General features: G+C 35.4%; 1 protein-coding gene across 1 annotated transcript in view; it reads right to left on the bottom strand.

The window, feature by feature from the left end:
- The window catches only part of LOC118744274 (pneumococcal serine-rich repeat protein), a 179,178-nt gene that overhangs the window by 127,733 nt on the left and 35,808 nt on the right, over positions 1-15,637 (bottom strand). The window contains exon 2 of the mRNA XM_036477175.1: positions 11,671-11,716. Within this exon, the coding sequence (XP_036333068.1) occupies positions 11,671-11,716 (46 nt within the window). The remainder of the gene's footprint in view (positions 1-11,670; positions 11,717-15,637) is intronic.

The raw sequence follows: 15,637 nt of genomic DNA, 5'->3' as shown, positions 1-15,637 counted from the left end.
TCTTAAAGGTCCTATAAATTTGATATACGGTTTACAATGGGGCATTAAAAAGTGTAAAAGTGGTTTTGCTAATGTTGGAACTTAAGAGTGCTTTAAAATCCTTTTAAGCTTTCCATCGATCGGCCAAGCTTTTAATGTCCCATTAATAAGTATCAACACGTATATACATATATTAGGAATAAAGTATTTCCATTAATTCAATTATCGCCCAGCAGATGTTCCATTTACAGAAAAATATTAAGTAAAAAGCCCGTTAAAGTAAGTTAAGAATAAAGTAAAAGCGGAAGCGAGTGGGGGTGGACATGAAAAGATTTATGACAATCGTTTACTTAGTAAAAAGTTTCATTCGTATTTAGTTTGAGGTAGGAATTTAGTTATCCTTGTCGCTCATATAAAATGCTCTGCCGAACAAATAGTGAACACAAAAAATATCGAAAATTCGGTTGAAAAGGTCCTTTCTGTTTCTCGTCAAAAAACCTTAATTACTGTTGACTCATGGGATTAAATTGACGACAAAGTGAGCTGTTAAATAATAATTCTTTGTTTTTAAATCTACCGTAACTCTTTTGTATATTACCATCGGTACTTTCCACGGGCCGCTACAGTTTCCAAAAATGAAGTACCATTTGCTGCTGCTTACCGGCTGCTTGATTTGTCTAGCTTCTGTTTTTGCCAATCTTGTGGATGTGTTAAATATAATAAATGCTAAAATCGTCGCTGCAGAGAATTTAGTCATCACAAGCACACTTAGCCGTCTAGAATCTGATGAAGTTTTAAAACAGCTGAATTCCTCGAAATTTATATATTCAACAAAGACATCAGTGGTAAAACCACTTAACATATGTAACAGAACCCTACTCTCCGTGGTGCTTTTGGAACCCACGTGGACCAAACAGCAGCAACAATTAAACTTATTACCGCATATAGCCGGCCGTCATGCCCGTTCGCTGGTGCTGTTCGTTACGAATGAATATCAAAACCTGCGTCTACTCTTCGGCTGATGTTGGACGCATGCCTATCAAAATGCGATTTTTTCAGCCGTCGACCGTCAGATGTTGTTCACCTAAACGCCGTTTCCACGCATGGAGATATTCAACACCACTCTGGACTTATATTTTAAAAAACATTATGACGCATCCACTTTTTATTATGAAAGCCTACCTGATTGTGCCTGCTGCTGGCCCTCTACCGTCTTATCGTTACTTTTGTGCACCTTTCATCGTAGAAGTGTGGCTATTGCTCGGTATAACTTTGTGCCTCATCACAATTGCGCTGACAGTTATTTCTTGGTACCGCAACTCCTGTTGGTGCAACGGTGCGATCCTGCTAGATGTGGTAGCAAGCGTACTTTTTATATTATATTTAGATTAAAAAATATTACTGGACGCACACGCGACTTTCTCTACATACAGCTTGTGCTATTTGGCTTCTTAATCACTTCGGTTTATTTGGCCTTTCTTTCAAGCATTTTAAGCACCAGTATCAAGGAAGAAGAAATCCAGAGTGTAGCCGATTTGAAGAAACACAATATTTCAGTATTAGTCCATGAAGTCTGTCTGGAAATCTTAGGCATGTACAAAGTGCCCAAAGAGGTAATTGAACGTACGCGCGTGGTGCCATATCGTGTGGCTGTAGCTCGCCAATTGGCTTTCGATCCGCACTAAGTATGCGCATTTTTGTGTCTCTGACAAGTGTTGTTTCCTTATAGAACAACAAAAATATATGGAAATTCCGCGAGTACGGGTAATGCAGCCACCCATATTTTCAGTCTGGCCTGGCATGCTGGTACGGCATAATACCTTTATGAAAACATTTTTTGATACACTCATGCGGCGGTGTTTAGAAGCTGGTATCTATGAGCCGATACGACATCGAAGCCATAATGAAGCATTACGCATGGGGATTATAAAATTTATATCTCCGAAGAGTAGTACAAGCGTGTTGCCGTTGACCCTGGATTTTTATATTGTGCCCGCCATAGCGCTTTTTACCGGCTATGCATTGGCGTTGGGGGCGTTTCTCTGCGAGCTAATCATACACCAATATTGGAAGTAACTGTGGGGAAGATGTTGTGATAACGGCAAGAAATATTTCGCAAAAGGCTACAAATTTTCGTTTTGTTAAATTGGAAAAGCAAATTCAAAAATTCAAAATATGATTTCGGAGAGATAACTATATGTTTATCTAGATAGATTTTTAAGCTTACAAGTATGAGGTACAACTACTAATATTACTTAAGAACTAATGAATGTTGTAATATTTGCACCGCATTCAAATTATTTGCTTTCTCTGCATATATGTATACATATCGTACCTATGCTGCAAGAGTGTAATAATACAAAAAAATTTAAAACTCGAGAAAAGCGGTTTTAAAGCTTACAACTTACATACGCTCCAAATGTAAAAATTAAGACACATGTTCTTGAAATGAGCTACTGTAATCGATGCTCTGCTCCAGTTCTTCGTCAAAAAACCTGCAGTGGACAGAATGTGCTACGCTCTAATTTAATATACGCTTCATTACTCACCAGTGATCAGTAGTACGTCATACCGGTTTACTTTCGGAAATGACATTTCTAGCCCTTATCGGACCTAGGAAACATCTATAAGTACCTGAGCTGAAAGGTATGTATACTTATAATTTTCGATGATGTCAAAGTTGAAGTTTTTTGAGCCTGCTGTGGGGAGACTATACTTTCGTCCTTCTTCACTGCAGGTCAGTGGTATTGGTGTGATGAAAATTCCTGCTAATCTGGTTTCGTGATCCAAGCTAACCCCCTGATGCGTATGCCCCCCCGTCTACCAGAAACTCTTCAATGAGGGTTCTCTTACCACTACTTTGAGCCGTTATCGTTAACGATCTGCTGGAAGCTACGGAGAAAAATGGCTGCGAATTTTTGGGGAAAGATCTTAGTTACCTTTTTATTTGGGTTCGATTCAAAGACATATCTCAGGAAATAGCATACATAGCTGGGTACCGAGCAAGACAGGGAAGTCTGAGGAATTGCCGCCGAGTAAGGAAAGGGTAGAGACTAGACGCTATAAATGTGCTTTCGTGAGCAGTGACCGCTGTACAAAACCCGTGAAATGCGCGGTAGCGAGGCCCTTCTGATTACGGGAAGATTGGAAGTTGTCTGGCAAGCTCTTAAAACAGCGCAAACCATAATTCTCGATCCGAATCCGTGGGGTTAGGCTCAACATCACCTCAAGCCCGTTTTGCCTCAAGCTCCTATTTGAGAGGTTACGCTTTAAACATTTTGGGTCTTACTTCTTTCTCACAACCACAAAAAAATAGCCATCAAAAATGCTTCCTGTTAAAAAATTCGCAGAAACTAGACCTTCGGAATACTTACCTTCAAACATAAGTATGCATGTATATTAGGGCGGAGTAATTTATTCCGAGCAAAATTTTTGAAGAAAGTGTATAGCAAATTTAAATTCTACGATTATTTCTTAGCAAAAATAGCGTACAAATTATATACCAAAAATTACGTTTCACTCTCCCAATTTTCAAAACAAACGGCAGTATTTTGTATGAAGAAACACACAAAAATTTGTAAATGAAAAATTAATTTCGTTCAGAAAAAATTATAATACACTGATTTTTCTTTTAATAATTGGGAGGGTCAAGCGTCATTTTTGGCACATAGTTTATTCAACATTTTTGCTTAGAATCGAACGTAAAATTGGAATATGCCATAAAATTTTTTCGAAATAAAATTACTCCGCCCTAATATATATATATTTTTGGTTGCTCCTCTTATCAGTCATTTGGTGAATTCCTTAAGAATTTACACTTGTTTTCATTTATCAGAGCACAATGACTGGTTTACACGTGTTCGTTAATACTACATACATAACTGAAGCACCCACAATCCAGAACAATGACGCATGCCAAATAATTATAGGTGCACTCATAGGCGCATGTACATTTCCATGCCCATAATAATAATAATATTTTAGCGCTTACACTTTTTCTAAATGCTTGGCCGAGCTTCTCATCCCGTCTGTGGTGTGCGCTAATATTTTAACACAATCTGTGGGTCCTACAAATTTACGCCGCCTCCGAATGGCAATTGGTTTTATCAGAAACTTTTTCTATGCAGAAATACATTTAGAGATTTGCCATTGCTTCTCGAGGGGCGACTGCTGTTAAAAAATTATTTTTCTATAATTAGATATTGATCGGACCAGACAGCGAACTCAGGTGCTAAGGAGTGGTAACACGCACATCTAACTACTCAGCCACAGCGACAGCGCCGCCCATACTTACCTGTTAATAATACATTTTCAGGTATAGCCCAGCCTATTGCGTCGAAATAGTAAATTCCTGTGTTATCTATAGAATCAGTGCTTTTCCATAGACAATAGAAAGCGAACAAAAAATGCAAAACTTTAATTTGAGCCACCATACATATGTAGCGCACTTGTGTGAAGTGTAATTTTCCATTGTAGTATTTTATTAATTTACAACAACTGCAATATTGTTTATTATACGAGCACACGCTAACAGGTAGAACGTGTCGAAAGTGCGGTGAAGTACCGGCATTCTGAGTACCAACCAGGGCCAACCTAACCGCGCTGCGACATACCTTAATACCACTGATAGTCCACAAACAGATTTGTATGATTGCATAGATAGTACAAAAATTGTTCCGTTGTTGCCTAATTGCATTAGTGACGCTCAATAAACGACCTTAGCAAAAATTTCATATTGATAAAATACCAATATTGTTGGGTAATTAGCCTCTGCTCGCTATTCAAATTCGACTCGTTTCGATGCTGATTCGCAAATTAGGAATCTGAAAGTGATTACTAATTTCATAAGGTTTGTTGTGTGGCTTTGCGAGTGTTAAGCGTCTTAGGGACACTTGCCAGATGCGATTAGGTCTATGATGTCTATACGTATGCCAAGAATTTTAGGATATTGACGATACGGCTTTCGGCACTATATGCGGTGGAGTGCAATAAGGTCCGCGGAAATAATGTCCATGGGCTTTATTTTCCAAAAAAAAAGGGAAATAAAGCCCATGGGCGTTATTTATTATTATGTATACAGGCCCGAATTCTCTTCACAAATAAATATGTGATGGAATTTCTTAGGAAAAATACTTCAGTTATAAACCAGATCGAATTGGTTTAAAGTGGACGTAAGTGGACTAGGTGCGCTTAAAAAATTTAATTTAAATATTTTTCCATAGAAATATTAAATAAGCTGCTCAGTGTAGCTGATAATTGTATATACTGCGTTTATTAAATATTTTTAATATAAGCTATGGCTACTGCAGTTAATCGCTTGGCTACTTGAGCAAGCATTACAACACCGTTAAACCTTATTAAAACTTTTACTTTACAACAACAAATGTTACAATAATTATAATTATTCCTTTTTATTTAATTGTTCGCTTAGAGTCAACCACATTACGAAATGACGTCAGTGTTGTTGCAAATATTCTTCGCAACATATTTGTAGACACATTTATCAATGAAGTTGCCGCTTGAAATAGCAATGGATTGAAAGAATAGCTGGAATTTTAGTTGCAGGCAAGTAAATCGAAGAAAATTAATGAAATAAAAAGAAAAAATTTAACGGCAAATAAATTCACCTCTCGATGTGGGTAAGATTGGTTATAGCGGCGGCAGCAGCTGCTCATTAAATTTTTTAAATTTAAAAGTGAACGATAACCGATAGGTTAGTTGGAATTGGTTAGAGAATACATCCCCTTTCGCCTAGGTCAATGTAGATTTGTTGTGAAGTTAAATTCCAGTGTCAAGCTCATCTAGAAAGGAACTGTCAAGAACTTCTCACCTCATATCTCAGATTATGTGAAGTGTTCCCTCAAAGAAAAATTAACTGTAACTGTCTGCCGTCTGATCTTATCTCTATTTGGGCGTATTTCCGCAAGCCCCAAAAAACGTTACGCATCAATATAAAGCAAATGTATAAATTCTATGAATTTTCGTTTAATTTATTTCCTTATAAAAGCCCAGTTAAATGTAATTGTCCAAATAATGAACAAAAGAAAAAGCAATGAGCATTGTGATTCATTCATCATCTGCTTAAATACACCCATAATTAATCGCATATAAAATTTTGCAACTGCCGTTTTGGTATGCGGTGTGAAACTCAACACAATTCAATAACGTATACCGGTACGACGCAGATATATATATAGTATCTTCACCAAAAACAAATGGTACTCAAATGGCCCCTGATTAAAAATAATTATCTATTTCTACACATAGAATTTTTATTGAAATTAAAATTGTGCGCTTCTGAATTTCCACGCCGTCTTCAATTTATAACAAAGCAGCTCCAGTAATAGCACAATAACTCCTAAACTAAAACCAAATCCCAAGAGCAGTACTGGCATAGAAATATACTCCATACCCAATGGCCTTACGCCCAAGCGCTCCATTTTCGCATAGCTAGCGTATCCTAACAGTATAGTCTTCTCATACGCTTCCTCCCTGAGTCGTTTGTACAGTCCAGCGGCGAACATTTCCTGCGTATGTTTGTTGAAGAGCTGTTCTAGTGCCCAACTATCTCTGATGGCATGTCCGGCTAGCGCAAAAAATATGGGGTTCTCTAACTTCTGCATAATTGGACGGCTCAAAAGCTTCTGCTGATACGCGAGAAACTCTTGCGTGATGTGGTTATTAACGTAAGCATAGTTCGTGTCAAAATTGTTGCGATGCTCCAGAAATGTCTCATAGCTGACGTTGAGAAGACGATCTGCGACAATATCAAATACACCATATTGTGCTAACACAAAAGTTTGGTATTCATGAGCCATGACAGTTATGTTGCTGCGTCGAAAATCGTTCAGCGTTTTTATTTGTGGCTCGTAGACACTCTTGCTGAGTATGCTCGATAGATACCCAAGGTACAAATTGGAGAGAATGAAGCCGTTTAGGTAGAGCGTCAGGAACATAGTTTTGCGCAAAAGTGAGCGCAAGGGTCGCAAATTAAAGGTTAAGCATAGAAAGCTGGCGCACACATCTAAGCCCAGCCTGCCGAAATGCCACTCGGCGCTTTGAAGCCATGTCAAGAGCGTAGTGGCAAGTGTTACCAAGCAGATGCTGGCAGCAATCGCGAGCCATGTTTTGGCCTGAAATGGCACCTGGAAGTAGTAGAACTTTGAAAGCGGCGGAGCGTAACGTACCATCAAGTAAACGTTATACAACTGTAGTGGCGTACTCACCACGCCCTTGGCGCTGTAAATATCCCACTCGGAACAGGCGTCCACTAATCGCGTGCGCAGCTGTTCACTGCATACGTTATTTATACTTGCATTAAAAGCGCCAGAACTAGGCATGAACGAAGGTTCAATTGTAGCGTTGTAACGCTGGGCGAAGGCGGCAAAAACTTGCGCCGCAGCGCCGCTGAACTGCCGCTCGCCGGTCCGCGGATGCCGATAGATTATTGTGTGCGGTGGGTCGTGTGCGTACAAGATGCGCAAGGGGTGTCCGTGTAGATCATGCCAGCCATTGCGTCGATTCTTCAGATACGAGGTCAGGGTAGTGCTTACCACTCGCAGTTGTGGAAAGGGTGCTACGGTTAGAAGTTGGCCGTGCTCATCTGCCAACAACAAATTGTAGAAGCCATGTTGCCAACAAAACTCGAAGAGTGGTGTCCACAAGTCGGTGTGCTTCGTAAATGCATTCGGCCAAAGGAAAAGCGCATCGGCGTGGTAGAGGCGCGCAAGTGTGGCGAAAAATGTGTGCTGCCAGCTGATATCAGTGGGGCTTTCGAGTAGAATCAATGCCAATATGGGCATATCGAAGGTATAGCGTAGTGCGCGGGTAGTATTTGAGGTTACAATAATTTTTGGCAAAGTCAAATTTGCTATGATTGCTGCGAACTGCGATGTTGCTTGGAAGGCGTAGACTAAGTTTGTAATGGCGTGCAGCTCTCGACTCAAATTATTCGATAATTTGATGATGTCTGTGTTTTGTGCGTAGCAGTGTAAGATGAGTAGGGCACAAAAGGGTACGGTTCGAAACATTTTCCGGGAAAATCACTACGTTACTCGCGTCGCACTGAAATCGCACTGAAATGTACATGTTTTCCAGTTGTCTTCCAAGTGTTTGAAGTGAAAATTCTACATAGCTGTAGGCAACATTGGCGCATTTAGCAAAACATTTTTAATTTGCAATGCTTTTAATCACTGGGTAGCGGCAATTAATAGTAGAGGCGAATGACCCAAAGGAGTTGAATGTACAGATATATTTTCACCGCCTAACCCAGCCCGAATAAATTTAGATAGCAGTATCCAACAAAAGTTTTAATTTCTAAAAAATTTTCAATGAGAATATCTTTACGCATACATATGTACATATGTATAGCATATCTTTATGAACACATATTCGCAATATTGATGTCATGTCTACTCACATAGGAGTACTAATAATTATTTGCATTTTACCTTTAACTGATAAAATCAATACGCTGAATATCCGCTTTGACAAAAGTTCAGAATTTTTGCACGGCACAAAAATATTTTGAAGCTTAATTATGCATTTAAATATTTATATTGTAAATTTTATGACAATAATTAATAATGCTTGGAACACAATACTACCGGTCTACAAGTTGTTTACCGTCAAAGCATGAACGTCAAAGTTAAATCGATACATGAAAACATGGCGATTATCCACTTACACACACATACGCAAGTTTCTGGCCATTTAAATGGCATTACAAATATAATTTGTTTGCCGATACCATTTCTACATACACACATTTATCGTTACAGTTTTCTTATCGATTAATGTATTGTTATCGATGGACTTATCGTCATTTCAGTAAGCATATCCGATATGTCGATATCGTTGACATATCTGTAGATTCGTCATCGATATATGTTTTTATTGGTTTCTGTCAGCGATATATTTATCGATATATGAACATATAAAGCATTGTGGTGATATGCATATAAGTTGATGTAAATATCTATCGATGTCCTTCATAGTCCTTCTCATACCCGTATTCATCTCCCTAGCATGAAACTGTAATTCCATTTCGTCAAATTCGAAAAACGTTTTTGTATCGGGAAAAAGTATCGAGTATTTATGTACTTGCAAGTATAGGTATCAGGTCACTACTAGTACCAAAATGACTCTTCAAATTGGTATTTCAAGCCTAGAAATAGAAAGACTGATCAATATTCATGCACACTCATCCGGAAACTCAACGCGATTTTTTAGCCGGTTGAAACTTATACTTCGTTAGAGTAAAATTGAATGGGCTTCGAAGTGCATACTCCAAAATTTTCTAGAAATTCTGCAGAAAAAGTTGAAAATTTTTGAAATTTCTGTGAACTTTATATAAAGTGTGAAACTTTGATTCAAGGGTTTATATTATAGAATGAACTTTATTTTCATAAATAATTAATGCAAACAATTTTTCATGAAAATACTTATGCATATTATATTTGAACAAGGTGTGCACTTTCATTTGTCGCCTAGTGTATATGCATAATGTTTATATTTTCAACTAATATGTAAATAGTTACTTGTCACTTGTAATGACAAAATAATAAAATCATGTACAACTCAAGCACGAAGTTCAACTGCGTTCAAATACACATAAAATTAATTAAATATCGGCAAACAAACTTCAAATATTAAACAAGACTTTGACGCATAGAAATATACAAACGCTAGAACCTCGTCAACATTTTCATTCGAATTCGATTTGAAACGGTGTGAATGAAGTTCGTTTGGAAGAAAAGTAATTATTTAAATATGAAAACATTATTTCGAGTTCGCCTACTTTGAAACTTGTCAAAGTTTAGAGGTATATTTGTTTCTAAGAAAACAGCAGCAGAAAAAACGAATGGCTCATTTTCGCATTGAAATTCATATTGATTTCAAAAATGAATAAAGAAAAAAAGTTTAAGCTGTGTGTTTAAAGAGCTTTCACAAAAAAGAAAGCTTTCACTCATTTTAAACTCAATAAAATTAAGCGTAAAAAATGCAAAACTCACAGGCATAGATAATAATGTATTTCTCAAAAATGTTGACACTTAAATCAAACCTTCAAAAATTTCCATAATTTTTAAGCTCTTCCAGTTTAAAAGAATATCTCCAATGGATTGTGTATAAATAGAGTTTTTGGTTGCTTATTGGGCAATTTCTAAAATCAACACCGCGTATAGTGGCAGACGGTTTTAGCGCACTGCTGTTGGAATTTGAAAAAACGTCAACAATTTGCCAATAAACAATCACGCAGTACACACGATGTATTGATGAGTAAATATTTTAAATACATATGTATTGTATGTGGTTATTTCTTCTCTGTATTTTTAATTTTTTGTATGAGCCTGCGCTTTGGAGAAAAGTAAACAAATTCCTTACATGCAAGCAAATAATAAATACATAATAATTTAATTAGCGTACAAATTAACTTTTACGATTTATTTGCGCAAATTCATTTGAGAGAGAAAAAATTGTTGAAATATGTGCGTCTTTCAAATACACAATGAAACTAAAAAAAAAAAAAAAAATATTGATTAAAATTGTATAAAAACCGTGGAAGGTTAACGTGGATTTTAAATAGTAAGTGCAACAGTAAAATATATATAAAATAAAACACAATTTATTCACAATAAAAAAAATTCAAAACAAAAAAAAAATTAATAAAACCAAAAAAGTTGTGTTTCGAACAAAGTGTAAACAATCGTATGCATCATCATCAAAACATCTCATGGATGCGCGGTGTATTCATCTAGGGCCGCTTACTTAACTTGTCAAAGGTTTCTCTATGATAAACTGAGCTCTTCGTCGTCTGATTTTCAGTCGTAATATACGCTTTTTGGAACCGCTTTTTTTTTGAAAAGGCGTGGTGTATATTTGTATGCACCGGCGGGCTTCAGCTGTTTCGTGTGTTTCTTAGGTAGCTTTTTAACAGTAAACTAAAGTAAGTAAATTGAATCAAATGAACCAAACAAAAAACAGTAATATATACTTTGATTCGGGAGATATTTTTGAGATTTGTTTCAGCGCAAAATTTTTTTTCGGCGTCGCTTATCTTTTAGGTAAATGAATTGTAAATTTTCTCACTCATACATACAGGATCGGTCATATCAATAGCACTCCAGTTTCAAAGTGATATTGTTTGGCACTTATGTTTATTTACCTATTTTTAGAATTTTCAATTAAAATACAGTTCATTCTCTAAAAAGCCCCATAAAAACCCATGTTTAAAACGGTAATAAAGACAGTCACAACATTTTCATCCAAGTTTCAAAGTTTTTTCTCAGAAGTGTTAGAATTTGTTTGAGCATAGTTTCAATTTTAGTGTGTAAGTTTCAAGTGGCTAAAAATTACTGTTGATTTTTTGTCGTATTTGCCCCATGTAACGACTAAACACAATATGTTTATTTTTATATGAAAGAAAACTGCAACACCTTCGGCCAAAAAAATCTAAAAAATCAACGTTAATTTTAGCTACTTGACTTTTGCACATTATTACTCTAAAACTGAATGGACTATAAAATTGTATACTCAAAAAATGGTAACACTTCTGAGTAAAAAGTTTGAATTTTGGGTACAAATTTACATTTTCATAACTGTTTATATCTGTTTATAAAAAAAAAAAAACGATTTCCGATTTGTCTTTAAACATTGTCCTATTGTCTTTTTTTTCGCAAAAAGTTCACTTACCATCAGGAGGTAAATAATCTTGGCATAGACCGTAAGCTGTGGTAACCTGAAAAAAGTAAGAAAAATCAATGAAATCGCAATTAAAAATGTTAGTTATCGTTATCATAACGAGTACACATCGTAAAAATTTTTATTATATTTAGTAATCTTATCAATCAGCACCGCTCTAGCTACGTATAATATGTATGTATGTACAATGGAAATTCTTTTGCAAATATTTGTAGAGCAGCTACACACCTTAAATTGTTTCAAACACCAGGCGCTTCACCATATGTATTAGAAAAGCAAATTTGCAAGGTCGCTAGAGGATTGATACGTTCTATAAAAGAATTCTTCGGAAAATTTTACTAGGGGTCTTCTCAGGCAAAAACTTCATGCCGCCAAGGTAAAAAAGTCTCTATAAAATTAAAAGAAGGAATCTATGCTAATAAGGAATAACAGCCAAACTCAATAAAAAAAAATTGTAGAACTAAGTTTTTTTTGTTGATTTTATATTTTAATTTTTTAGAGTCTTCCACGTTGGTGGCAAGAAGCTTTTGCCTGAGAAGGCCACTAATAAAATTTTCCGAAGAATTCTCTAACGAACTTCCAAATTTGCTTTTTGCAGTGTTTAATGAAGTAAGGTTCAAAACGGCCCTATCAGGCGGGAGCTAATGGGTTAAAATGTTTTAGGAAAATATTTCCCATGAAATTTGATTTCGCTTAGACATTTTTGGTGCTTTTTAATACTACTTAGGCTGGGACATGAAAACTTTATAAGGCCAGAAAATAAAAATACGAGCTAATTTTTTGCAAATCCATCGAGTGTTTTATTACTGGATATGTATACTTTTAGAAAATATTAGCAAAATTCGGACTGGTTTGAATTGTCATAAAATTGTCGCACAGTGTTATTATATATATGGGGCTTTCCATACCAAAATGGACGGCTTCACACTTCATGTGTTTGATTTGTTTCAAATTTTTAGGGTTGATGGACAAACAGAAATAATAAATAAATATAAAATTTGAGCTTGATTAACACATTTTTTAAATCTTTACAGCACATAAACAAAAACAAATCGTTTTAATAGTTTTCCATATATCTCGAGAACGGGACGAGGAAAATATTTAAAAACTGACACATACACACATCAAAATTCTCTATGAAAAGAAATAATTTTGAATTTTTTTTTCTTGAAAAATTTTCACACAAAAATTTTTTGAAAAAAAAAATTGTTTTTTGAAAATACCCCATCTCAAAAAAAAATCACAATGGTAGCTCTGATTATTGCGCAATATTTAAGACTAGTATTATGGGGTGCACTCTACAATAATTTGAGTTATGAATTTTTTTTACACCGAAGTTGAGTAAAATGAGTACATTACAAATTTTTAGAATTCTTTTTAGAATTTTCTTGAGTATATTCTATTGTAGCCCATTAAATTTTAGTAAAATAAAGTGAAAGTGATTGCAAAACTGGCGTTAATTTTTTTTTTTTAATTTCCTTTGAAAACGGTTTTGCGCATTTGATTCTATAAGAAAAAAGTGCAAAAAGCCGTCAGCATAAAAAACATTAAAAATCAACGCAATTTTGCAGAAACTCAAAACTTTTTTGCAAAAATTCTAAAAAAAAGTTAAAAAATTTTTAAATTTGTAATTTACTCATTTTACTCGACATCGGTGTAGAAAAATGTAAAAAAACAATCAAAACTTTTCCTCGTCCCGTTCTCAAGATATTTGGAAAACTTTTAAATCGAGTTGTTTTTGTTTTTGTGCTGTAAAGTTTTCAAAAATGTTTTAATCAAACTAAAATTTCTTATTTATTTATTATTTATGTTTGTCCCCCTATGTTGTCAACCCTAAATTTTTCAAACACATGGAGTGTGAGCTCCATCCATTTTGGTATGGAACGCCCCATATATAGAAGTTAAAACAAAAAGTAATTTAATTCTTGGGAAAAGAGATATCACATTCAAGTTACATACGTACATATAGTAAATACATATTTGCTTCGGTTAACTGACTTTTTTGTTACCTTACCAGATTCATTTGGTCTCAAGTGGCACGGAAAGTTCAATGTATTTAATGATAATACGTAAATGAAATAATTACGAAATATTTCCGCAGGTATATCATAAATCTACAATAACCTTGGTACGTATGTATGTATGCAAGTAATTTTCGCAGATAATGCGGGGATTTTTAGTTTAGTTTCACTTGGTAAGCGAGGCCGAATTTACAGAAGAGCTTGCTTATCTTAAGCGTTTTCTGTGCCAGTCAAAGCAAAAGTTATCGATGTTATTCACTAACAAAAGTAACTACATATAAGTAATTTAAAATCTATTTCCTTGTACATATCTATGTATGTATATGCTTTAGCACACAATTTTTTCTAAACTTTTATTCCGAACGTAAACCAGAGGAAACTTAATGTGCACTATTAGATATTTATCATTTAATTAACAAAATCTAAATGCCACAAAAAAACTTCCATCTTCACAAGCTTGTCATTAACAAACGACAAGAAATCATTTCCGTAACGTAGATTTACGGATTTGTGATATTTGGTGGCGATAAATCTCGTGACTTGCGCTGAGTGTACATACTTACTAACAGCTAGCTATGATGGGCTCCATGCGTGTATGTGGCAGCTACTCGCCAGAAAGCCGGTCCAGCCACCCGCAGTGTTGCGGCATGCGCGCCGTAATTGTCATCGTTCGCGGCTTGCGCTACCTATTAGCCGGTCGATTTCCTACTAATTTATTGCTGAAAATGCATTGATTTACACATTTTCATTTCCGTGCTTAAAAATGTGAAATTTATGTTTGAATTTTCTTACAATGGCTTATTCTAAAAATATATACATACATATTTATGTATGTACATATGCATGTGTTTCTGCAGTTTGGTAACGTCGCAATGGTGGCGCCATGGCGAGAAATCAGTGTTCAAGGTGAATCAAGGTAGAGTGGGCTGAATTCATGGTTTTTAACTCATTTTTGTGATATTTACGCTACTTAAATTTTATTCTTCTTTAACTAAATATTTGATAATTTTCTTATGGAAAACATCTTAACAATTTCAAAGGGTGATCACTTTTTGGTAACTGATTTTTTAGGAGCAATCTTAGGTTAGGTCTGAGTGAAATGGGTGGAGAGTAGACTTCCCCATATATACAGTGCTGGAACAGACTATAGCCGCACCACATTTTAACAAGTTTTATGATGTTTTTGTTTTTCGTTTTTGATTTTAATTTTTTTATAAAAAATTAGCTTTGATTTTTTAGACTTTTTTTGTCGAAGATTTAAAATATAAAAAGTAATTTTTAGTCATTTAAAACTTGTACTTTATTCCATTAGAATTACATGAGCTTTAAAACAGCATACTAAGAATCTTTCTAGGAAATCTAATTAAAAAGGCTCGAAATGTTTACAAAAGTTTGTTCATTTTTTTTAAATAATAATTGCACAAAGTTTGAAATTTGGATTTAAACGGGTTTTGTTAAAGAGAGAACTATATTTCTATAAAAAAATAACCAAAATAAAATAAGAAAAAAAATAATATGTTAGAACTTGTCAAAATGTGGTGTGGCTATAATTTGTACTTATCCAAAAATTAGCCCGTCGAGTACACACTTTGTTGACGCTGTCAAATAATAGTTTGCTAAGTTTGGGACGCCTTGAAAGAATAGTTTGCCAAGCGTGCAAATCTTCTGCTAAAAACCAAGCAATGGCTTAAATTTCCTATTCTTGAGACGTAAGTTTTCCGGTTACCCTGGCTATTACAGAATATTAAATCCTGTTCCCCCTTCAAGCTCCGTGTTGTCTCCTAGATTGCCAACACTTTCGCTTGCTATGCATTGCAGGGGCCGGGCCGTTGAGCCGAAAATATGGTAAAAGCAAAACTAACTTAGTCTTAACTGGGTTGTCCTCCAAACCACGGCAGCTAGATTATCGGAAAGGAACCAGAACCCCCACTTCAACA

This window comes from Rhagoletis pomonella, unplaced genomic scaffold (genome assembly GCF_013731165.1).
Source record: "Rhagoletis pomonella isolate Grant_MI unplaced genomic scaffold, Rhpom_1.0 Rhpom_scaffold_00008, whole genome shotgun sequence".
NCBI lineage: Eukaryota > Metazoa > Arthropoda > Insecta > Diptera > Tephritidae > Rhagoletis > Rhagoletis pomonella.
Note: the sequence above shows the minus strand (reverse complement) of the source record. Positions and strands in the feature narration are given on the sequence as shown.